We start from the raw sequence: 26234 nt of genomic DNA, 5'->3' as shown, positions 1-26234 counted from the left end.
AGTCCATACATTTTCAGTCCTGAGAATATGAAGCTGGTTTAGCCGAGACCGCCGCCCGTGTGGAACATGCAGGAGGTGGAGCACAAGACGCCCACTTCCTCACTGTGAATTCACCAGAACAAAACAAAAAAAAATTACCTGCATTATTCTGACATGCTCACAAGTGGATACCAGAAACACTTTGTGCTATGAAGCTGGCAGGGGAAAAAAAAAAGACTGTTTAATGTGAAGTCAAATTGCATCAGACATTTTAGTTATACAGCAATTTTGGCAAATCTCAGCTGAGTAATTTCCAGAGCTGCAGTGCAATCTTTCAAACAGCCTGTGACGGTTCTTAGAAAACTGAACCAGAACACCTTTGTATTTCATGAAAATAAACATAAATATACACTTTTTTTAATAAGATCCAAATCAATTTTAAACCTTGAAATTTAACTCTACGAGACAGGAATTTTCTAAGTTTCATTTCCACAAAAAAGGAAAAGGAGATAATGTGGTGAGAATTCAAGTGAAGAGTAAAGGGGGATAAAACATGAGAAGACACCACAACATTTAATCTTAACACCAGCCATCGTCCCTGTCACACTCAGCTCCACTAAATCCCCACTTCTGTGAACTCTGTGAACACCCAGCATCAGTTACACCAACAGAGAAACGGATCACACAGGGCTCCTTTGAACTTTGCAACCTGACCCTCTGCTGCCCATTCCTTCCCAAAACCCTAACCCCACTGTAAGTCACCAGACCATTATTCATTCAGTGCTTCCTCTCTGGGCGTTAGCTTACTTTCTTTTCTGTCCTGCTCACTTCCTGTCTTTGTAGGTCAAGAACAGACAGTAACGAGAGACAGAGTGAGGTATTTAAAAAAAAACACACACACACACACACACACACACACACACACAAATACTTCTTTTCCAAAACAAATGTCACCCACTTCATTTGCTTAAATCATTTATTACTGTGTGATTTTATTTTATGTTATGAGGTGAAAAAAAATGACCAGTTTTTCATAATTGTTCAAATAGTATGTACTCTCATACCCTGCTCACAGCAACATGTAGTGAAACCCTTGATGCTATTGTCAGAAGAGGCCAGTAATCCTTTCCTGTTTGATGGCATTAACATACTCCAGTGATGATACATAAGTGATGATAGCTTTACCTAACCTATCAGCTCCATGTTATTTTTGGGGGGGGTGGGGGTGTTGTGAAAGTAAAAAAAAAAAAAAAAAAAAATGGGTTTACAGGGCCACAGTGCTGCAGCCATCCTTACTTTTTTCTTTTTAGATGCCAAGTCCAGTTAGCTGATGCATGGGAAGAGAGGCGAGGCAGTCACACACTGAGGGCCAAGCTTCCCAGCATCCCTCCCTCTGCCTGTTCCCGCCTCGGCGTCCAAGAGCTCGGGCCTCCGGCTGTGTAGCCATGACAACCAAATGAGGTAAATGGTTGCAGGAGAATCCTCATCACGACCACCTTCACAGCACTTCTTTTCAGCGATGCATGAACGTAGTATGTGCAAGTCTTTCCCGCATTCAATTCTGCATCCAATGTAGTAATTCCTGTTTGGAATCACGCTAAATGATTTTTAGCTCATTCTTCTCTGCAGCGTACCATCCGCCTGCTTTCTGTCGAGCTAACATTACGTGCCCTAAGGGTCATTTTTATCCCATTATTCTGAACTCCAGACGTCTTTAGAAAAGCACTATCATGTTAGACTGTATAAGATATTCTCACAAGAGAACACGACAAAAGCACATGCTGAGGAAAATATGGAAAAATGAGTTATGAGCACAAGGGATTGAAAAACAAACCTCTGTCATCCAAAGAATCAGCTTCTTTGTGCAGTGCACATAGAGTAAAGAATGCTGGGAAAAAAAGCAGTAAAAGTATGGAATTGCATTGCATGTTGAGTAATCATCCTTTTTTTTTAATCCTTTCATCATACTGCACAATTGTCCATATGCATAAAGCTCACACTAGCAGATATTGTACTTGAACAAGCTGAATACTTGTTATGCAAGCATACGGTATGTCATTTTTTCCCCCCCAAAGTCTCTAATTTCTCTAACACCCTTTCCAAAAATAGTGCAGCCATTTGCATACCTGCAGTGTGATAACAGTGCTGTGTGAAATCACACACTGTGCAGTGTTTACAGATGAGCCGCACTCATTTGCTGCTGTGACAAGAGAAAAGCTGTCAAATCCAGCAAACGAGAGGAAGAGATTCACAATTATTATGGAATTGTTTAAACAGAGACATTAGGCTTTGCAGAGAGTCACATTTCCACTGGAGACACCATGTGTTTGAAGGAAAATATTACTGATATTAACCATAAATCTTATTAAGGCAACAGGAAAAATTGCAGTGAGGTGCTGCTCCAGATGAAATAACTAATCAAACATAAAACAGTAAACAATAATTTACTTTAATATGCCCTCCCCTTTGCTTTGTTTAAGAGTGCAGGCAGACAATGTTTTCACATTTTTATTACTTGTCCAGTACAATTTGGTCTGTATCAGAGGTATATGCAAAATTAAACATATTTCATTAGTAGCAAATTAATATCCTTTTTCAAAATCTGTATTTACACAAACACAGTGTCTTTACAAATACAGACCAGAGGACAGAAAAAATTATTTTATTATTATTTTTTTTTAACTAAACATGAAAATACAGCTACACATATGGTCTGTTTAACAGTGTCTGTTTGACATTTGGAAATGCATTCAGCAGCAGTAACATTGTCACACTCTGGTCTGTCACCCAATTTAGATCTGAGCCTCTCTGACATTTATCTGACAAAATATAACAGGATTAATTTTTGTTTGTTTGTTTTTTTGGTATTCTAAGCAATATCAAGACACGTTGTACGACAGCAGCCACCACTACCTCTGCTTTCCCGGGTGTACAACGCCAGGTCATTATGTCGGGGATGGATTTTGTAAATAAGTGTTTCATTTTAAAAGGTGTAATAGAAAAATAGAAATGAATCTGAACTTTATACTGCAGATAACTCAACAGTGCATGCTGTAATGTGCTGATATTGTCACTTAATAAAATGAGTAAGGGAAAGGAAACTGTCATGCTAACATATGCTTTATACCAGGGGTGCCCAAACTTTGGCCTGCGGGCCGCTTCCAGCCCTGCCCACTACTTCCGGTCCGTGAATGGATGTCAAAAATAACATACAATTTGGCCCTTTAAGTTACTTTTTTGACATTTCGCCTTCCCCTCCAATTAAGAGGGTTAAGCGAAATGCCAAAAAAGTAACTTAAAGGGCCAAATTGTATGTTATTTTTGACATCCATTCGCAGACCAGAAAGGGGCGGGGCCGGAAGCAGCCCACGGGCCTCAAGTTTGCCCCCCCCCCCCCCCCCCCCCCTGCTTTAAACTAACAACTAAGCTAACATAATAAATTGTTAATATACAGTAACTACACAGTAGTTGGAAATGATATGTATAAAAAGTCTCCCTCAGATTCCTTGACTTAGGTCTGTGCCGCTTGTTATTCGTTAGGAATGCAGTTTGTCTTTTAAAGGGAAAACCAATCAACCAGTTTAATTTTCATTTGGGTGATATTGTGCAGTGAAATGTTCATATTTGTTTTCTGAATATGTGAATATGCTCATCAACAATTACAAACTTTTGCTTCTGCAAGTCCGTCCACTACTGTCCTTTAATGGGAACTGTGGACATCTTTCCTTTGGCTGTGAGCAATATCCCGTGTTGTTAATTAATAATGACCAAGCTGTCATAAGAAGCTGAAACTGCAGACTTTAGAATTAAATGCAGGTCCATTCCCTTTTAGTACTGTGCTTAGAAAGGATTGTTTCAAGCCTGTCAAGCTTTCCATTTTTGCAATCCAGCTTTACTGTTTAAAGTTACGAAAGTGACTTAAATCACACATTAATTTTGAAGCACTGGGTCTTTGACTGCATGCAGACATATAAAATTATGCTGCTCATAGCTCGCTGGCAAATGTGGATTTATCAGCTTTTGATAAAATACTAAAAAACCGAGACGTGTGCACAGGATATGTTCAGATTAGCAGCACATTGTGTACAGAGCTGCTCAGAACCTGTAAAACAGACTTTTATTATAATGAAAAAAAAATATACCATGTTATTTGTTCTTACATAAACTTTTAAATGTTTGCTGACTGTTGAAAACTACCCTTGGCCGTGCAGTTTGATGAACGCTATGAATTGTTCAGACTTTCAAACAGTCTGCTTCACTCTTTCATGACAAAGGGTTGGTGAAAAAGAAGAACACAAATTTGGCAAATGTAGCAGTATCCAACATAAGTTTGGCTGGAGCTGATGAGCATCAAATCCCCAATTGCAGGAAGGAGGTGCTACCATTAGAAGTCTAAATTCAGATATAGTGCAATCTTGGCTGAGTGCAATCCTGAAAAGATGTGAACCTGTAAACGTGTGTATTGTTTTTATGTTCTGCAGATACTGTATGCACTGTTGCTCATCTTTTAGAGCATGCACACCACTTCAATATAGAAATCCAAAGCTTGACAGGCCTGCTGGCATGCGTGGTTACAGTTGTGACTGGATAGTATATTTAGAGGTCATTGTATATATTTTTCTAGTATCTAGTACCTAGATGGTGTGAATGTCAAATAAACAACATCCATACAGTAAAGATCACATTGTTTATAAGGATGTGGCATTTTCAGCACAACATGTGACATAACACATTAATGAAAACATAATGTGACATTACAGGCTGGTACCAACAAACAGTGTGATAAAACGCACATGAGTGTGTACCAGGATGATAGGAGTTTCCTTTGTGCTTTTATTGATGCCGACATGAATGGAAAAAAATAACAAAAACAAAGAAGGCCACATTTATTTTTTGTCAGTTTCTGCAAAATGTGCTTAGGAACGCTGCACATTCAGGGCTATGACTTGTTCTAAAAGGGACAGAGGCATTTGGAATTCCTTTTTATCTGTTTTTTTAACTGCACAGAAACACTGATTATTTGCTCTTGGCTCTTTTTCTATCTGCTGCTTGTTTGCATTTAGAGGTTTGACATTCTTTCTGCTACATATCTCAGTTTTGCTGAATTATTCATGCCTTACAAGAATGTAAGAAGCAGTACAATATATCTTCTCTTTGGGCGGCAAATAAAGAGTCCGGCTTTTTGCATTCCATATCGTAATTTGTGGAGGATTTAAATATGCAAAATGCAAATACTGTAGCAAAAAGACACCCATGAAATTCAGGGCACTGCTTTATTAAATTTAGAATGTGCTGTACTGTTGCTGTTTTTAATATAGATACTGCTCATACAGCAGGGCCACATCCACACTGCAAGCTTTAGTGCTCAATTTGGATTCATTGCTCATATCTGATCTTTTGCTGTTGTTTGTTTACCTGCTCGAAAAACTATTTAAACAGCCAATATCTAATTCCACTAAACTGCTCACGATCCCGAACTGACCCACATTTTCAAAAAAACAAAAACAAAGAGGTCATATGCAGCACGCCGCACAGAAGTAAACAAGCAGGCCACTGAGGCCACAGGGTTTCATTTATAAGCTGATGTGCAGAGGAAGCCAAATAATTCATATATGACAACAAGGACGAAGAAAAAGAGAGCCAGCTTCTAAACACTATCCCCTCCAATGATGAAATATTCCAGCAGGGTTTTCACATCGTACAAAAATCAAAAATTTTGTATGATGTGAAAGAAATTGGATTTCTTTCTTTTGCGCTTCACTCAAACCAAAAAGTCAAGATAGTCAGGTCTTCTTTTAACTTTATCTGCTCCCTGAAAAAGCGCATAAGGTCGAGTTTTATTGGCTCCCAACAAGTCTGGGTTATTTCGAGTGATGTAAAAGATGTGTGACTGCCGATATGACTGTTTGGACTGAAATTCTTCTGACTTGAAGACCTGGTTATAATTTTTTATTTATTAAAAAATAATTTTAATAATTGATTAAAAAAAATGAAAAATCATATTGTTTATGCAACTATTCCTTGCCTTAAAATATACATTCTTCCTAGTTTTTCTACCAGCTCCCTGTAAAATCCAGTGCTACAGCTGGAAAGTGTTAGCTAGTCACCTGGAAGCGGTTTGCCAGCAACAACAACAAAAAATCAAAGAATGCTTGACTGACTATTACGCACTGTGTGTGTGGCACAGTGTGGTGCTACTGTAAAAGCTGGAGACGCGCGCAAAGCCAAACACCACTACAGCTAGTCAAAGACTGGTGTAATATTTACCAGTGAATATCAAATATTTAGTACCACATAGTGGTCTAAATCAGAAATGAAGAGTTGAAATTCCACCTGATTGTTGTTTTTCACATTGGGAAGAGAAAAAAAAAAAGAACCAAATGAGCCAAAAAGATCCGATTTGAGCCACTTTTGCCTGCAGTTTGAATGTGAGATTTTAGTATCAAATCGGCAACTTTACTGCAAGATAGAAAAATGTTTAATAAATGTACAGCAAGCTGATGGCTATCTTAAAGACATTAATACATGTTTATTTATTACTCAAGAAGCCAAACTCTTGTCACCCTCATTCACTATTACTTTTGAAGCGACCTTCCTGGTAAAATAAGGGTTGAAAACTGCCGTGTATGAATCGGAGTAAGACAAAATGGAACAAAATGTAAATCTTTGGAGATTAGAACTGTTTAAGTATAATGTGTGTATAGTGTGATTTGGCTTTGATTCGGGAGATATGTCTACCTCACTAGAAACAACAAATTCAAAATCCTTAAAATCTCTCCTCCATCTCAACCTTTGGCAGATGAACACAGTACCAGTCTATATGCTGTAATTGGGGGCTGGCCAAAATTATGTTAAAGTGCATTATTTCACACAATAATTCTACATAGATTCTATCATTATATTGTATTTGCCATAATGTATTCATTGAATTGATTATGTTGTTGATATTTTATGATTTTCTTTCTACACAGTTCACAAGTATCAATCTAAGGAACATATAGTATATCCTCTTGATTTCTATGATTGTTTTACTTTACACCGTTTCTTTTTTTTTTTTTTTGTACATAAATTTGTGATTATATAATAAATGCTGCTGCTAGAATGTGTAGACCCACTGGAAGCTTTTTCTGCCTGCAGTACATAATTACCCAAATCCTGCTTGTTGAGCTGACATCCATGCCACAGTCTAATTCTGCATGCAGAGGGAACAACAGTATTTGCCTTCTTCAGTGCTTGTGAACAACTTCTTAATGTTACTGAGTGTGGCTGTCCAACAGAGAATCAAGAAAACGGCAGGATATGCCAGCATATCATGTTATAGGCAGTTAATTATCGACATTATTGGTCAACATGACATCTGTTTTTATGAAATCAAGATCAAGCATTCTGAGCTACACAGATAAATCCCCAATGAAAGTCATTCAGAGGGTCACACCGACATATTACAGGATTTCAGATCCCACGGCTGAATGTCCTACATGACTAAATTTTGACAGGTTTTTGGTATCGCTAAGACTAATGTGACAACACTGCAGCAACACCTCTTTTTTTTTTGTGATCCATTTCTTTTTTTGTTATAAAGGACTTGGCATATTTGTGTAGACTTATAACACTGAGCCAAGAGCCAGTGGCCATAAATGACCACAGGCGCTAACAGCCAAAAATATGATCTCTATAATAGCATTTTGCGAGTGGAGCAGCACACACTCTAACCTTTCATAGGACTCATTCCTTCCCAATGTCTTTTATTGCCATATTTCAGAAGTCCATGTGCAAAGAAAACAGCTGCAACCTTAACAGAGCAAGATCCTATCATTAAACAGTCCTGGATATTCACCAGAAAGGAAACAGCATGGGGCACACATTGTCTTCTATATTCTCTCACTGTTGGAAGCAGAAGGACCACGCAGTTCTTTAAAAGTAAGTCCTCCTCACTCCTCACTCTCCTCCTCGTCCCCCTTAGTGCCTTTACTCCAACGCTGGAAGCAATGAACAGTTGAAGCCAGGAAGAAGCTGGTCATAATGGCCACCACAGACACTGAGATGCCAGAGAAAATGATGATGAGCAGGTCTGTTAAAGTCAGGGTGGCCTGGCACTCACGGAAGCTGTCCTTGGAGAGCTGGGTAAGAGATACACGTCTGCCATCCATGGGGAGGGAGCACTCCAAGCCTTTGACCCCTACATCAAGACAGTAAATATGATTAGACAAATTAGCAAGACATGGTGATCATGTATTTCTATACAAGTGTATTCAATGGCAGTCTTTAAGTACTTACATCATGTGCAAGAACAAAAACACAGTCAAGGTATTACAACATACAAACACAAGAACTCTAATTTAATTCCCCATGGGTTTAAAATTAAAGGTGATGCCCATTTGATCCATTGCTCATGCAGCCCGCACCTGCTCAGAGCTAAAGAAAAAAAGAAAAGAAAACTGGAGAGCAGCGTTTGAGCCGTCTCATTTGTACAAAGCCCTTTAATTCAGATAGTGGAATATCTCAGTTCAGCAGGGTAATGCAGTTTCTTCCTAAGTGTGGGAGATGAGTTAATAACTATAAGGTCGATCAGAAGTCTTCACTTATGAGTTGAGGTTGCACTGTGTATACAGTACACCCACCCACACCATGACTGTAGGTTCACTCTAGGAATACAGCTCAAATACTGTGAAGAAATGTGATACAGTGTATGCATCCGTGAGAGAAAGTTGATTTCATCTAGCGCGTTGTAGTGCAGTGAAAGTAGCCCATTTTCGTGTCAAGATAAATGCGTTAGTGTCGGTTTGGTGAATGAAATAAACACCCCCTTAAAAATGATTTAATTAAGGTAAACCCCTAAGAATGCAAACATTGTTAAATATGACCTCTGTGAGATTTTAAAAATCTACTGATTTACAGCATTAGTAAAGGGCACTATCTCAGACAGGGGCACCTTGACCAAACTCATCTCAAGATGAAGGCGTGATAAATCAGTGAGTGCTGTTCCCGGTGCCTCTGTCTCTTTCACGTAGGTTATTGTCCAGACATTGTTTAAATGGAAAAGGACAGTGACTGTGGCTTATTGGATTTCAAGGATACAAGCCCTTCACCGAGTCTTCTTTTCCTCTGACGAGCACAAATGAGATTAACACTGGATCATTTGGGTCAGCTTTAACAGGCACATGCTGACTACTGACCATTAATACTACCACTGAAAATAGAAGGTGTTCACTTTCACATGCTTAAGGAGTCAAGCATTCAAGTTATTTTACTGGCAACTTTGTTCCACGCCTCGTGTATCTCATACTGCAAATGCACAGCAACCGTCATACCTTCAGATTGGTAATGCACAGAGGTGGGAAGTAATGAAGTACAAATACTTGGTTACTCTGCTTAAGTAGAGTTTTCAGTTTTCTGTACTTTGAGTATTTATTTGTCCTAGAACCTTTTACTTTTACTCCCTACATAACACAAATATTTCTAATTTATACTCCTTATATTTTCAAAATAGGCTCATTACTTTGAGTTTAAGTCATTTGTGGTACTTCAGCATCTAGCTAGCACTACTAAAGAGGAACAAGCATAAAGGGAGTAGTTTTTTAAATGCAGGTAATTTCAAATGCATTGTTTCCAACAGCTCAATAAATATCAGCAAACACACAAACTGTTTGTGTGCAGTTTGTCACACAATGTGTCTGCTAACTGCAGGTACAGCTGCTGTATTTCCCAGAGAGAGAAAAGAATGTGCGATAACAGGAGAGGAGAGGAAGAAGAGAGATTATTTTCAAAGGTAAGGACTGCTCAGTGACATTTGATTAACTTGAAGTTCAAAGTTTACTAATGTCGTCATTCATTTTAGAGTTTTTTTGAGCAGATATTGAATTTACACGTGATGTGTTGCTGAAGTTTGTTGTTTAACATCTTGCAAAATAGACTGAAGTATGTGTTGTGTTAATCAAAGGATGCATGACAATACTAGGCAGTTTAGAGCAAGTTATACTGGTTAGCTTGAAGCGCTGTGGTGAAGTTTACAGTACTATGTTGAACTGGTGCTGAGCAGCTTTGGTGTTCATGCTCAATGTTTGCTTACAACAAGGCTAGTAGACAGGAAATTAAATTTAAGCTGATAATGTTGATTAGATTTACAAACTGAATTCTATTCTTATACTAGCTCTATACTGTGTAGGGGTGGGAAATCAGCCATGATGGTTCATGCATATCTTGTTAAATTCAGTTGTGTAAATCCACAAAGAGCAACAACACAGGTCAGCTGATCACAGCCTAAACAGAAAATCTGCTGGAGCTCACAATTTATTATTGTGACTTATTTCTAAGCAGTTCTTTTCCCCGTATGCTACCTCTACAGCCAGTCTTACGGTTCCCACATCTGCTAAATCACACTTTAACACCTGGCTATACTAATTTTCCTCTTTAGCTGTGGATGCAAAGTCATCCATCAACAATGTAGGCAACAGCAAACAGATCTTGTTTTTTAATTCACTTGAGATTTATTTCTGCTTGCGTTCTACATAACAGATGTTCAAGTTGAGTACATTTGTTAGAATTTGAATTTAAGTTGAAATAAAGTTTGTGTTCTCTGTTATTTTATTATTATATTATTTTGGCAGATGGAGATTCATTCAGTTAACTTGCACAGAATTACCTTATAGAACAGCTACTTTCTACTTTTATACTTTGAGTATATTTCTGAACTTACATGTTTTCATTTTTACTTGTGTAAAGAAGCTGAAATAGTACTTTAACTTTTACCAGAGTATTTTTTAACACAAGTATCTGTGCTTCTGCTTAAGTGAAGAATGTGTGTACTTTTGCCACCTCTGGCAGTGTATTGTGTGAAGAACTAGACATATTGATGCAAGTGTTAGTTTATAGGTGGGTAGAGATGAAGCTTTGGAATGTGGGTGGCTACTTTCTACTGATACTGTACATGCAAATGCACATACTTGGCAGTACATCAATTCTGGATCTTTGCTCAATAGTCAGCACAATATGGAGCATGCTAAAGAGAAATTAATTTCTCTAAGTACTGCTTGCATTTGTGTTTGTTCAATTAAGTACCTTCATTCTGCATTAAAGTAACAGTTTTGTTGGTATTCACTGTATGACATTTAAGTGTAAGGCATGACAAGGCATGAGAGTAATGTGAATAGTGCAACTAGAAGGTCAACAACGATCAATAAAACAATTGCTAAATGTATATAACTTGGTTGTAAATGAACATATAACCTTTAAAAGTTGAGTTACAGTGGAAATAAGTGATAACGTGGAATTTTTTTTCATGGTCCTTTGATTACCTCATTACAGTATTAATTAGGTTTGTCACTTGTGATACGGTGCAATAGCTCAGAAAAATGTTTGTAAGACATTAAAAAACACATTTCTTAACAACTATCATAATGAATGTCACCCAGTGTAACTATATAAACAATTTATGCATTTATTATAGCCTCTGGACAATAATGAAGTTCAATTTTAAGAAGGAATTAGTTATCAGGCAATTTAGGAATGCATAAAATGTGTCATATGCATACTGTTTTGCTCTTTTTATGAGATCTGTTGTAAACACGACAGATAAAGAATATAACCAGCCATAGAATTGGTCTTGGCTCTCACTGCGGTATCGTATCACTTCCTGTTCCTGTTCCGGAGCACAGTGGTGTTTTGCTGTATCTATTAGCTGTTTAATCCGTGTAGCTCGATTAATCTAGATAACGACATATTTTACACATGAAGATCACAGTGTAATCTTCATGTGCTTTATCCAAAGCACACTCTCTGCTAAATCACCTGTAAATTCTATTCACGTTATTCACTTAGTGTGTTTTTAGGAATTTGCTAGCTTAGCGCAGCTATTAGCTTAGCTCTTAGCCGACTCACTAGCAGCATGGCTTCGTCTCATGTCCCTCCTGCACTTTCCTGCTCTGCGTGTCAGATGTTTAGTTACTCCTCAGCCTCCTTGAGCAGTAATGGTACTTGTAACAAATGTAGCCTCTTTGTAGCTTTGGAGACCAGGCTCCGCACCCTGGAAAATCCTGTAACTAGCCAGGCCCCTGAAGTCGGTGCAGACCAAGGTAGCAGAAGCAGCAGATCCGGGAATGCAGGCCGACTGGGTGACTGTGAGGAGGAAGCGTAGCCCTAAACAGAGGTCCGTGGTACACCATCAACCTGTTCACATCTCTGTTTTTCCCCACTTTGGGATACACCCGCCGAGGAACAAACTGGTTATTCGTGAGTGTTTTAAGAAATGTGAAGCTAACGATACCAGCAACCATGGGGACAGAGCTGGCGACATACAAGGAAATTTGACACTGCTGGCTAAGGCTAAATGTAAATTTGGTAAGATAATAATTCATGTCGGCAGTAATGACACCCGGTTACGCCAATCGGAGGTCACTAAAGTTAATATTGAATCAATGTGTAACTTTGCAAAAATAATGTGGGACTCATGCAGATGATACCCAGCTTTACATATCCATGAAACCAGATGGCACACATCAATAAAGGCCTGGATGACCTCTAATTTCCTGCTTCCAAATTCAGATAAAACTGAAGTTCTTGTACTCGGTCCCATAAACCTTAGAAACATGATGTCTAACCAGATCATACCTGTCAAAATTTTTATTTAAAAATAAGGGAAATTTTCCGCCGCTGAAAATAGAAGTCGCTATATGATGTCATCAGCTAATTCTAATGTTAGAATATCAAATTTAACGAAAACACTTATGTGGGGTGCGACTGCTAGCTACAGTCAACCCTCCTCCTTTATCTGGACCACTGTTGCCAACTTGTGTAAGAAAACTAGCTGTCGGCTGTCTCAAAGGTTGATAAAGGCTGAAGCGAGGTCCCGGGATGGGGTTGGGTTCCCCTCTGTGTCGCAGCAAGGGGCGGAGGCTCCTCTGGGGTGGGCTCGGTGTTTAAGTGAGGTCCGGGGGTTGGAGGGTGAAGTTGAAGCGAGGTCTGGGTGATGCCAAAGCGCACGAAGGATGCAGTACACAAAGTGTGTACACAAAACAAGGTGAAAGCGGAGGATTTCAGGCTTCCGGTCTATTTCCAAAACTCTCCAAAAGTCACAGATGTCACCGGAAAAAGTTGCTAAATTTGTCCCCAATTTTTTTTTTTTGGAAAAAAAAAAAAGTCGCTACAGGGGTCTGAAAATCCACTAAATCTAGCGACGAAGTCACTAAGTTGACAACACTGATCCCAAACTGAGGTCCGGTTGTTCTTCCGGGTTTGTTCCCGCTCTTGGCACTAACCTCGCGAGAACTGCTACCCCTAATACGGGAGGACGGCGGGACAGAGGGGTAAAATATGGTAGTTTCCCAGCCAAAACAGGAGACTTGTCAGTCTGGATGGCATTACCCTGGCCTCCAGTAATACTGTGATGACTCTTGGAGTCATTTTTGACCAGGCTATGTCTTTCAATACACATAGTAAACAAATATGTAGGACTGCTTTTTGGTATTTGCACAATATTTGTAAAATTAAAAACATCCTGTCTCGAGTGATGCTGAAAATCTAATTCATGCAGTTATTACTTCTGTTTGTAGTGATTTGGTGCTATATAAATAAAATTGAATTGAATTGAACAGAACAGAACAGAACAGAACAGACGTACATTAAAATGTCATGTCCAAGTCATCATGTTTGGCTTTAACATTCATATTATGTAATATAACTGTTATAGCCAGGTTCGGAAGAACCACGGGATAAATACAGAGAAGGCAATTTCAGCAGAAAATTCCAGAAGCTTGATTCAGTATGTCCAAAATAAAAGGCATTAAGAAAGAGGCTTCAATAAGCTCATACCATCAGTCCTTGCGAAGCTCAAGAAGAGCATATTGGTTTATGGCACGATTAAGTCCAAGACATGTCGACCATATGCTGTGAGAATCAGAGATCAAAACAAATTTGTGTTCCACTGCCTGTGAGAATACTGCTAATTCAAGGTGTCTGAGTGACATGCATCTACTGAAGAGGCAATGCTGGCCTAATAAAGGTCACAATGCATTTAGAAGTGTTTAATCTCCTCCTTGACAAGTATGAGCTGAAATGCTCTGTTGACTTTTAATGCTTTAAAAATCCACTATTCTAAGGATTGCGTTGCATAACCAGCCACATGGCTCACACTTTAAACTTTGCAAAGTGCAGTTTAAATCAGCTGGGCTTCTTTCTTTTTTTCCTTTTTTTCAGTTTTTTAACATTTCTCATTTCTCTGACAGCACTGAATAGAAGTGCTTGCACCTGACAATTTTATGGACATTCAGAGTGTGATTTTCCCCCCTTACTTTTCTGGTTTGTGACATTAAAGGTGGTTTATTTCAGTGGTTGTTGTACAAGGAAACTCCTTGTTGTCTGTTTGAGCTTAATTCTGTGTACAATAAATCCCTCCTGGTTAAATACACATTGAATATTCAAAAAAGTAGACATACGTAGAATGTAAATTAAGTTTTTGTGATTAATTATTTAACAGCAGTCGCATTGAATGAAACTTCACGTTTAGCACCATTATCATACACAGAGTGAGCCTGTCCCATATGTTTGTGCCTAAAATGAACGTATTATATTCATATTCACAATCCACTTACTACACGGCAAATAACACATCACCTCAGAGACTTAGCCTTTGCCTTTTGAGACAGTTCTGTCTGGTCTTGCCTGTTCTAGATGCTTGATTAATGACATCTGAGACTAAAATTATCCTGGTGAACACATGGCCCCTGCAGGAGTAGCAGCATTATCTCATTTATCAAAATGGATTTAGCGAACAGGCCAGTTGTAGAAAGGGACAGCAAAGTTATCTCCTTCCTTGTAGTTCCAATTTTTTTTATATATATGCAAGCATATCATTTATCTAGACATGCAATGTAACTTCATTTTAGCTACTTTTTATGTTTTTCTGAGCATGCCATACAATATAAAAAGATAGACTTTATCAATCTAATATTTACATTTAGACTGCCTTAAAATAGGGGAAATATTGAACAGTGTGTAGCAAGAAGAGGAACTCTTCTCGAAAAATATCTTATTAATATTCAGAAGGGTTTTTTTTTTTTTTTAGATTTTCAGTAATATTACCTCATTATAGATGAATGAAATAATGTTTTCTTTTTTTTTTTCTTTTTTTTTTTTAACAGGTAATTAACTGATAGCTACCATTAAAAAAAATCCAGAAACATAGCCTCTAGTACGAGATACAAAATACAACCAGAATATCTACAAAGCAATGGCAAAGTGACTGAAGAAAATCCATTATTTTGAAATCACTGCAGTGGATGCTTCTCTTGTAAACAATAAAAGACTGCAGGCTTATATAAAAGATGGAAATAGCTTCCAGGTATGAAAAGTCAAGCCAGTGCAGAAAAGCATTAAACCTGCATTCTTTTTAATGGCCATGAAATCCAGTATAAATGTAAAACAAACCACTCTTCAACTCAGTGAAGAGTTCTCTAGTTTCAGTTCTTATTGACGAGAACATCATCTTGATTTTGTAAATTATGATCTGAATTAGATTAAAAAAAATAGATAATTAAGCATCATTGGCTTTAGGGAATATTATTATAAGTCAAGTCAAGTCAAGTCAAGTCAAGTTTATTTATAAAGCACATTTAAAACAACGACGTTGACCAAAGTGCTGTACAAGATCTGTAACCCCAAGGACTATACTAAATAAAAATAAAAATATATAAATAAATAAATAAAATAATAAAATAAAAATAAATAAATAAAAACATTAAGAACAATAAATAACATAAGAAAATTAAAAATTAAAACGTTTAAAACAAGTACCATAAAATACCATAAAACAATCATCTAAAAGGAGGTAGCACTGCAGCCAAATGCCAAAGAAAAGAAATGTGTTTTTAATAGAGATTTAAATGTGTGTATCGTCTGAGCTGTGCGGATATGGAGAGGTAGATCGTTCCATAGCTTTGGTGCTGCTGCTGCAAAAGCTCGATCACCTCTCTGTTTTAGTCTAGTTTTAGGCCTCTGTAAGAGCAGCTGGTTCGATGACCTCAGAGCTCTTACAGGGGTGTGACAGTGAAGCAGCTCAGACAGATACAAAGGTGCCAGTCCGTTTAAGGCTTTAAAAGTAAGCAATAAAATCTTAAAATCGATTCTAAAACGGACAGGGAGCCAGTGAAGGGATGACAGGACTGGGGTAATGTGTTCATGCTTTTTTAAACCTTTATAACCTTTATTTAACCAGGTTTGTCCCATTGAGGTCTCTCTTTTGCAAGAGAGACCTGGCCAAGAAGGGCAGCACATAAAATAGCGACCTTGTGACTGATAAATCTCTGCTGTATGAGCATGCAGTGCCACTCGGTTGCTCAGTCAGAACTACCTTGCGAGTCACGTCCGGTTTCAAAATACCAGGATGGACAACATGGCCGAAATGCTACGCTTGAGGCTTCAAGGTATGACGTCACCTACTCACTGATGGCACTGTGGAGGCGAAGACCACTTTATAATATAAAATCCATGTGAACATAAACAAACCATATGACTACAATATTAGCACTACTACTTTTATGGTAAAAAAAAAAAATACTTGAATATACTCCATCATATGAAAAGGAGATATTTTCCAGTCCTTCAAGTCCTGTCAACATGATGTTAATGCAACACTGCCTTAGGATATTATATTATATTATATTTCTGACTGTAGCCTATCCATCTTTTTCCTTCTGGTCTCCCAGATGCACCTCAGAATAACACAAGTCTTGTATTTGTGAGTCTCATCTGTAATTAAAACACATTTAAAAGCTTCCCCCCACAATTATAAATCAAACTAAAATAAATAAATGGAATCACAATTTCATTTAATATTGTAATCATTTGTTCAGTCATTATTTCTCACAGTTCAGCTGTTATTACAACAACTCTGCTTCTCTCATATCACCACTGTTATAGCCAGAGTTTCGCAGGCAGTTGGAAACAAGCTTTGTGACAGCAGTTATCCAGGACATCCAATGTTAGGATCAGTGAAGCCAGGTAACCCCAAGAGAGCCAGACTAACTTAAACTCACTTCTGGGAAGAGGCCCAAAGGATGAGACTTTCTTTTGACTTTTAATATTTGTGTCTATTTATAGAATTAGTTAAAAGAAAAAAATATAAGAGCAATTCAAATACAGTTAACGGCACTCAATAGCATGAAGGCGTGGGAGGGGGAAACGCTTTGTTTGATGCTTATACCTATGTATTATTCAGGGTAAATCTGTTCAGCAGGGATGTATTTGGATGTTCAATGCAGGTTGAGTATATGCTTTTAAAAGTTTAGCACAATCCTATATGAATAAATAGGTATCCACTAAAACATTTAATAAAAATGTGATTTTCTAGACCTGTAACTTCACAGAAAAATAGGCTGGTGATTTAAAGTACACAGAGTATCTAGGACCATGCAGTGAGTCAATGGCAGCTTTGTAAATGAGTAAGCTGACACAGTACAATTTTTAGAGTTCATAAATGACCCCAAACACCACTGTGAACACAAAAAGCAAGACTGTGGAGCAGGCTACTGTGCACTGACACAACACAAATCAGAACCTTACACTATCAGGTATGTCAGCCCACACAGCTATGTTACATTCCTGGCACGGATAGTTGATGGATTACATTTAGGATTACAGCCAGTCAACAGGATTGGCTATTTGCTGTCTCAGTCGTGATTGATCTACCTAGCTGTGGCAGAATGATATGAGAGGCTTGTTTCTCCCCCCTCCCTCAACACCATAGTCTTTGTCCAGATTGATCTCTGCACCAAACGCTAAAGGCAAAATTACCCCATCAGTACATCTGCACATGTGTAGAAGTAGCCTCCATTTCCCCTTAACATACTGAAATTAAGGCAGTCCCCCTGAATACTCCAGCTGCGACAATTATTAACAAGACTGCTCCCTACTGTATTAAACATGATGAATGTGCCATTCAAACCCAATATTCAGCAGATGTAAACAGAACAAGGCATGCATAATTGCAGAGGGACTGAAAAACGATTCAGTTCCAATCACCCAAATAATCTGAAGGAAATCAGAGCGAAAATGGTGAGATGTATGCAAGAAAAGCAGCAGTAGGGATTGGAGAGGAACAGAGTGTGGAACGTGTGAAATGAATGCACAGCTGCACAAAATGACGAGCATGCATGTGACAGTGGGGTGAGGGTGACTCGTTCAGAAGGGGATTCCTTCTGTATGGCGATTCAGCGACATCATTGTACCGTTGGGAATGTTTAAAATGTCTCATCTCAAAAACAATTGAAATTGCTTATTCCTAAAAACAAGAGATGAGTGTTCAAAAGCAAATGCTGGTAGATTTCTTTCTGCTTGGTCATCGGGCTGACAAAGCAGTTTGTCTATTGTCATAAGTCATCACAATGAAACAGCTAAATATGCTGGTATTAGTAATTTATACCTCACAGTTGGCCACATAGATGAACGAAAAAAATTTCTGCCATGCACGATCCTACTCATCCTCAATGAGATAATGCTTCTGGCTTTTCACCTTTTATTTCTGACACTGACAGATTATCCCTTTCTGCTTCTGTATGTGCTCTGCCTGATGCTATCCCACTTTGTAATCCTGTCCACCTTTTCACACTCGGCTTTCTCTTCCTGGCACTCTCTCCCTCATATCCCAACTTTAAATAAACATTAAATTAGGCCAAGATAAAACAAGCCGTCAGCCTGTGTTAATGGAACAGATATTTTCTCTTCACAGTAAAGATAGCAAACGATCGTGCTGGGCAGTCTGACATCATGTGAGTGTCAGCCAGTGGTTTCGTATTTTCAGGAAAGTGGAAAGTGGTCTCAAAGGAAAACTTGAAATGCTGTCAAGGAAAATTCAGAGTTTGGCCATGTCACATGTACCGCTAGTTTGTCGTGAAACTGTTCAGGTCATGACTAGTGTTGATAGTAACTTAATGATGGGCTTCAGATCCAGTCTACCATCTCCCATGAGAGTTGGCCTGTCTTGCCCTGTAGGCAGCTCTAGCTCCAATTACCCTGGCCAATGTGCTGTAGAACTGTGTCACTGTGAATTATACATGGCCTTTGTTCATCCTTAACCCAAGAGCACTGGAGACAGCAGTGGATCATGTTTACACTCATCCTTCCACTGAAACATTTATGAACCTCACTGTTGGCTAAAAACAAAACATTTAAATGGTACAAAAATTAAAAAGAGAATGCAAAGGTATTTGCACAGTTATCTACCTAATCACATTCCTGCTCAACAGCATAGTTGATGGTATTTCTGTTTATCTAATTTAAAAAAAATAGTAATAATAATAATTTGTTTGTTTAATAATTTGTTTCCAATGTTGCACATCAACTTGTTTTTCTAGCCAAAAAGGCCAGAATCTGAAGCATCTTCCAAGCGCTCAATAATCAAAGTTATGCAAACATGAAATTGTGCTGTACTGCGAACTCAAAATCACAGGGGAAATCAAGGAGTGAAAAATGAAATGGGAATTGAGTTTACAGCATGGGCTCTTGAGCTGCTACATTAGATGCAGCCCTTCACCAAGGAAGCCACTGATACATTAGTTTAGGAGAGAGAGAGAGTTTATTTAGTTCTACATTTTAATTCTGGAGAAGGATTTTTGGTTTAAATTTAGTTAAAGCCATCTTGGTTTGGCTTTTCCATGCAGCCTAGCTTGTGCGGCATGCGGTCGTCGTAGATTTAAAATTTGTTGAGGTAATTGCAAACTAAAAAACAACAACACATTCTGCACAGTGCTTCTAGTTCTTCTCTTTATTGGAAAAAAACCCCAAGGGAACTATGATGATTTTCAGCTGCACTTTCTGGTTCACCTTATCTTTTGTCTCCCCTGCCCTCTCAACATCATTTTTCTGGCTTATCAGATATGTAGTTGGAGCAGCCTCAGTGGTGTTTTCATTACTACTTGCATTACCAAGTGGTACTAGTAGACTTCTAGTAGCAGCAGCAAGTGTTAATGACTTTATGCAAATGATGTTGTGTTTGCAGGTAGTTGCACAGAATCGTGTGCTCGTTTTTCTATTCTACCCTTTCTGAAGTGACATTAGAACATAGCCATGGTTTGTTGATACCTGTTTATCCTGCAGTAACACCAGTGTGACCTTTGGAGAAAAGAATAAAGTCAAGTTAAATGTGTTGCTGAATTCAACCAGTCAGCTTCAGTCTGGAGCCACGTGTCAGAAAATAGTGGGAATGGTCAATTCAACACACTGAATATCTAGTGTTTAAATGAGTTTAAAAAAAACAGACTTTCAGAGTTGCCTTACTTTTTTTGTTTTGAATATTATTGAACTGTTGCTGGTAAGAGAGACAGCAGTTTCAAATAAAAAATTGGGACTATTTACCTGATTTGTTGCTTGCTGAAAAAGACATGAGGATGCAACACCCACCAGTGTGAAACGAGCACACTAATGTAGGATTTAAATTCTACTTTCTGCCTCTGTAACTGATTTTTCTCTGCGATGGGTGAGACATTAAGTGGCAATGGCCACACTGATGATGGTTGTTAGAGTTGATACATATTGAAACGCTTACTAAGTCAAGCTCATTCACTAATGAGTGTCCATCTGTTTGTTTTGCAACCACTTCCAATACAGCAATTCAGAGAATAGGTCATTGCATTTTTCCACGATCAAGAGCTCAGTCATTACGTTAATTAGGTCTGGCAGTTTGATTCCTGCATGTGTGAGCTGTGTTTGTAAGTCCAGTTCACTATAAGCCTCCCAGCTATTTGTGCTTCCCACAGAGACTCTGTGAGACTTCTTTAGATCTTGATGAGCTAGTCTAAGACTTAGTTAGGTAAAATTAACTTTTGCTAGGTTAGGCTAAGTACTCCTTCAAAAATTGTATTCAAGGTGTGCAGAAAACGACACATGCAGTATTTTGGAAGTTCTGCAGCTTTATCACGAGAAACGTAAGGCCGCTTCTCTGAACTAAGCGCAGAATGAGGCAGCAACTTGTCTGGAAAGCTATTTTCAGTTCAGTAAGATATTATTTATCATCCATTCTTCCAGTCTTATTAGCATTATAAAGTACACTCCAGACTATTTTAGTAATAAGCATGACTGTGTGTTTTGTCCAAGCTGCTAGAAGCCAGAAAACAAACACTGATGGGAATGTAAGAACTGCAGATGAGGTGAGGTAAGCATTACTAACTGAATTTGAGAGTGTGTTTTGGGGCCAGTTGGCAGTCATGACAGCAGCTTGGCCAGGCCATTGGCTTCTTCTTTGTTGTTGATGTCTGTCTGGCCAGATTTTGCCTTGGTCCAGACCTCTGAATCAGACCAATCGACTGTGTTGGCTGATTCATCTGGCATCATAGCATACAAACAAACAATGTTTTTGATTGAAAAAGCAACGAGTGCCATTGGATGCCTAATGATAGCCATTAGCCGCTTAAAACAATGTTAGATTCAGGTGGACATATTGGTTAGAACGGAGGTAATGTCAGACTGGAGACAGAAACAAAAAAAAATATCGGGCAAGGCCAGCGCTGCTAATGCAATTCATTATGCCTTGGAGTTGACAACACATAGAGCCTGTGATTAATGCATTTGCAAACTCTTGCTTGGGGGAGTTGGGTAATGTTGCCAGTTTATCAACTTTGCTTCCTCACAGTCCTAAACTTGCAAATTTGGGGCAAATGAAAAAAGACTATACAGGAAAGTAGAAGCAGAATCAATAGCTTGGTACACCATGGCCTAAATGTATATTAGAAGTTTGCTTTTGTGAGCTGTCAGCAGTTTGTAACAGCCACCTACTTTTTATTTCGGGGGCGAGGGAGGGGGGAGGAGCTGAATTAGAGTGTTTACCAGCCAGATCACAATTTTAGAGAGGGTTATTTTACACATAAGTGTAGGTTGGCATTGCTTTTGACTCCATCTTTTAATAATTAGCCATGTATGTCATTACAGAAGACAAGAGGCTAAGCTAGAAGGACAGCTATGGGGTGTCTGACAAGGGGTTAATGTCAAACCCAAACCACTATTTTTAGAGCAACTGGGGAAAAAAATCTAGTTATCAAAAATCTAATAAAATGAAATAAGATGAACAACAACTAAACTATATCTAAAAACATTCTTTGCACACAGGAAACACACTTGAGTTTTCTGGTTGAAAGTCGTGACTTTCTTTTTAAATCTTCATCTGTGTTGATACTGCCTTACTAGCAGTGCTAGCTTTGGAAATTTGAAAACACTCAACGTCCATGTGTGCAGGCTTTGTCTGCAGACGTATGTTCTTATCCTCAGTTAACCTATTCAGGGCACAAGAGCAAGTTTAAAAACCCTATCTTGAACCACACAGTGGTTTTTGGTCCCTGTTATTGAGGCTTTTGATGAAACACCTTTCTTAGTTGGGGTGTAAAATGTTGCCCCACATAACAGACAGTAACCGTACACCTTCATCTTTACGCACAACAACCTGTTCATGAACATTTTATAGTGTATTGATAGGTTTGTTTGTTTTTTTTGTTTGTTTGTTTGTTTGTTTTAAATCCACCCACTGTGAGCTGCGCAGTGGGTGTTGTTAGTTCTCAAAAGAAGTACAGCACAATTTACTATTCATGTATGGCAGGGCTGTCAGATTTGTTTATTTTTGCTTCTTTGATCCAGTGTGCAATTCTTCGCTTTTGAGACATCCGCTGTCTGTGTCCTATGCAAGAATGTTAATTATGATTTAGATATTTAGATTTTATATAGCCTGCTAAACAAAATCTATATAGCCTGCTCCGTGTTTTATCTAGGACATACCGTGCAACTCCTTTCAGAATATATTAGCTCTGGTTTCTCAATGTAAAAAGATCTTACCCTGGGTATAATACTTCTAAAAGGACATGGTGACCCCCTTTGTCTTGTTTTATTCCTCAGATAAGCATGTACACATGGAGATTGCCTCGTAAAGCCTCCAAAACTTCAGTCCTGTTATCTAACTCAGTGCTCCAGGCTAAATCACAGTGGTAGACGGTGTGTGGATAGTATGAGCCTTTAAATTCACATGGGTAGAGCAATCAGCAAAGGAACAGGAAGAAGGGTTTGCTTTTCAGTGGTGTAGGAAAGATTACATGGTTGAATTATTGTCCACTAAATGGCAAATATTATATAAGAATTGTATATTTATATCATATTAAATATAAATATAAACCACAAACTATATAGACATAGTATCCTTGCAGTTTTCACTTTCAAATGAGTGCTATTGTCTCATATTACACACTTGGTCTCACACGTTATAGGCTGTGGGGGTGGAGGGAAAAAAAGAGACAAAATTAGAACAAGGGAGAGGGAGGGGGTTTCCTCTCCTACAGGGGAAACATGAATAGACCAGAGAAGTGTTGTGGTAATGGATTTGCCATAATACCGTTGAATGTTGTAAAGCGATAGGCTTTATTTGGGTCAAACACATGAAAAGAAAATGACTCTTAGATGTTGTTACTTACCATTTGGAAGCTTATTACTGTTCTCCGTTAGCCATGCAAACAGGCTGGCAAAGTTGCAATTGCACACCCAGGGGTTGCCCTCTAGCCTCACTACCCGCAGGGAGGGCAAGTGACTCAGTGCCCCCACCTTTAGGGTAGACAGTGCATTACGCTCCAGTTCAAGTTCTCTCAGAGAGGTGAGGCCCAGGAAAGCATCTTCACTCACCTTGCTCAGATATGGGTTGTTTCCCAGTCGTAGTTTGATCAAACTCCGAGACTCCCCAAAAGTCCCCTTAGGGATTTCAGTCAAATTGTTGCTGCCAAGGTCCAGGAAGACCAGCCTGGAAGAGGTGCTGAGGGTCCCTGGTTCTATGTGGGAAAGGGAGTTGTTCCGGAGGTCCAAATAGACCAAGTCACTGTATAGAACCAGGAAGTCTGAAGGGATGCGGTTTATCCAGTTGTCAGCTAGCAAAAGTCTGCGCACATCCAAGGGGATCTCATCGGGTAAACTAGTTAGCCCACGACCACTGCAGTCCACAGTGTGAGGATCTGGGCACAAGCAGGTTGCTGGGCAGTTTTCCCCCCGGGTCCATAAGACAGAGGACAGCAAGATGAGGATAAGCTGAAGCCAGCAGACACATGGCAACATGGTCAAGGGGGTGAAATGAGTTAGGGGAGAAAGAGGCTTGGGGTGAGGACAAACAGGAGAGGGTGATTGGGGGTTTAGAACAAGAGAATGAGGGTCAGAGGGCAGGAGATCAGGACAAGGGAGGGGAAGGGGTGACTGAAGGGGGTGAAGGGGATCAATCCTCCTGGAGGAACATCCTCTTGTTATGGAGATGGATTTCTGGAAGGGCTCGGGAATTGTGAGATGGCAGAGCAGCGTTGAAAACTGTTTTCTAAGGGATCATGTAGCGAGCTGCCTGAATAAAATAGCAGCCTGCCTGCTTTGAATGAGGAAAGACAGGAGGATAGTAAGCAGTTGGTCGCTCGAGAGCAAGAACGACTGCTCTTAACAAAGAGGGGAGGGCAGCATGAGAGTGGTAAATAGACACGAGCAAGCAGGGAGTGAAGAGACGTCGGGGGCACAGACAAGGGAGAGGGGGGTTGAGGAGGAGGCTCTGCCCGCCACACTACCCCACAGTTGATCTGGCGGCAGTGACAGACAAAGACAATAAGGTCTCTGACACAAAAGGATATAATATGAAGCTCTGATTCAAGCATGACAAGCAAAGAGTAGCATCGTTGCATCCCTCCATTAGACCCAGGTCTCTGTATAGAAAAGCCCGATGGTCTGATGAGAGAAAGAGAGAAGCTCGCGGAGCATCGCTCAAGTGTGTGTAAGGTTGTCTCCCCTTATTATTTCTTCTCTATCTCCCAGTGCCGTGCAACATGCTGTGTTACGCCGTCCAGCCTTGCATCAAAGCTGCATGAGAAAGAATCCAAATATCCAGGCAGGAGCCTCGTGAGTGTAGATTGCAGTGCTGAGCTCCACACAGCCATGCCAATCCAATGTCTGCCTCTGAATCTACCACAGTTTATCACATGCCCTCTCCCCTCTCATTATTTCCAGGGGGCGTGCCTGAACCACGCTGTCAACATGTGATGTCACTTCCTATAGTGTCAAAAAGTGATGATTGGTCATATCTTAAAGTATAAAATATGGAAGATATGATGGTGTTTATTTTAATGGGTATTCGTTTGCCCTTATCACACTATATATGTTCAGAATTCTATTCTATTGTTATTTATCAGTGAACATGCATATATATATATCAATAGATATAGATATATATTATACATTATATGCATCGGCCTTTAGTCATGTATATTTATGTACTTGTGGTATTTAGTTTCTACAATGCTAGCATGACCACAGTTTTGGTGTAGGGTTAAAATGCCCTTGCAGATCACCTGTCCTCTTGAAAGGAAAGTTTATTAATTATTTAGCTTTTTAATTTATGTATATTTATAACATCAGTATTTGGAGGTGCATCAAGTCTCAACCCATAACGAAAAGAAGAGGATTATTCTGAGTGTGTATTGAATTCTCCAAATGGGATTTTCTCTAACAGGTAAATGCAATTAGACCACGGATGTTGGGGGGGGGGGGGGGGGCTGTGGAGACCTGTGGAGATGAGGGTCGTGTGAAACGTGAAAAGTGATGGCAATGGTCTATGTCCAGGACAATATCACATTCACAATGCAAATTTAGCAATAATTTGTTCACACTCAGGTTCACAAGCAGAAGCAAAAATAAAATTGACCATACACACACCCGCCCATAATAACAGGCAGATGATAAAAACAACATCTAAATCACTTCATCACAGATCTAATAATAACCGTCTTTGCTCAAGGCGTTCACTGAAGTTACAAGCGTCTGCAGGATCACAGTGTTGACAGAGAAGAGAGAGGCTCTCATCAAAAAAGGATATTTTTTGCACAGTTAGCATATATGAGCTCTAAAACACTAAAAGCTGAGACAGCGCAAATTGTTTTCTGCAAACACATTTTGACTTTGGCAGTGCTGTTTTGCGCATGATGATTAAATATTTTCTATCTCATGGACATCCATTTTAGAAACATCCTGTCTCAGAGTGATACTGAAATATTAGTTCATGCATTTATTACTTATAGGGTAAGTTGAGTTGAGCTGAGTTGAGTTGAGAGGTTTTATTGTCATTTCAGATATATACAAGTACATATTGAAACGAGGCAATATTCCTCCAGGGACCAGGGGTGTGACATGGAACAAAAAGTGCAAGACAGATACAGTACATGGTGCAGATGCACAGTACAATAAATACAAAACAAAAAACAAACAAAAAAAAAAAAACA

The 26234-nt window shown here is 39.0% G+C and overlaps 1 protein-coding gene across 2 annotated transcripts; it reads right to left on the bottom strand.

Annotated features, from left to right (window-relative positions):
- Window positions 1-7024: 7024 nt before the first annotated feature.
- On the bottom strand, window positions 7025-24908 carry lrrc38b (leucine rich repeat containing 38b). Of its 2 annotated transcripts, XM_030730396.1 has the most exons (3): window positions 24597-24908; window positions 23415-24052; window positions 7025-8158 (listed from the first exon to the last, which is right to left on the bottom strand). In XM_030730396.1, the coding sequence occupies exons 1-3, from the start codon at window positions 24650-24652 to the stop codon at window positions 7911-7913; spliced, it is 942 nt and encodes a 313-aa protein (XP_030586256.1). In that variant the 5' UTR covers window positions 24653-24908; the 3' UTR covers window positions 7025-7910. The 2 variants fall into 2 exon arrangements, with proteins under 2 accessions (XP_030586256.1, XP_030586255.1); XM_030730395.1 differs by having other exon boundaries at window positions 23415-24908.
- Window positions 24909-26234: the final 1326 nt, after the last annotated feature.

The sequence above is a fragment of the Archocentrus centrarchus genome, chromosome 5, assembly GCF_007364275.1.
Source record: "Archocentrus centrarchus isolate MPI-CPG fArcCen1 chromosome 5, fArcCen1, whole genome shotgun sequence".
In the NCBI taxonomy this organism is placed as follows: domain Eukaryota; kingdom Metazoa; phylum Chordata; class Actinopteri; order Cichliformes; family Cichlidae; genus Archocentrus; species Archocentrus centrarchus.
Note: the sequence above shows the minus strand (reverse complement) of the source record. Positions and strands in the feature narration are given on the sequence as shown.

What these genes read in the sequence shown, in the direction of transcription:
- lrrc38b (XM_030730396.1), bottom strand. Translation starts at nt 24,652, where the DNA reads ATGGAGGGATGCAACGATGCTACTCTTTGCTTGTCATGCTTGAATCAG. An exon ending in TGCTTGAATCAGAGCTTCAT is followed by an intron (nt 24,053 to 24,596) that starts ATTATATCCTTT and finishes AACTCATTTCAC; the next exon opens with CCCCTTGACCATGTTGCCAT. An exon ending in CAGTAATAAGCTTCCAAATG is followed by an intron (nt 8,159 to 23,414) that starts GTAAGTAACAAC and finishes GTCTTGATGTAG; the next exon opens with GGGTCAAAGGCTTGGAGTGC.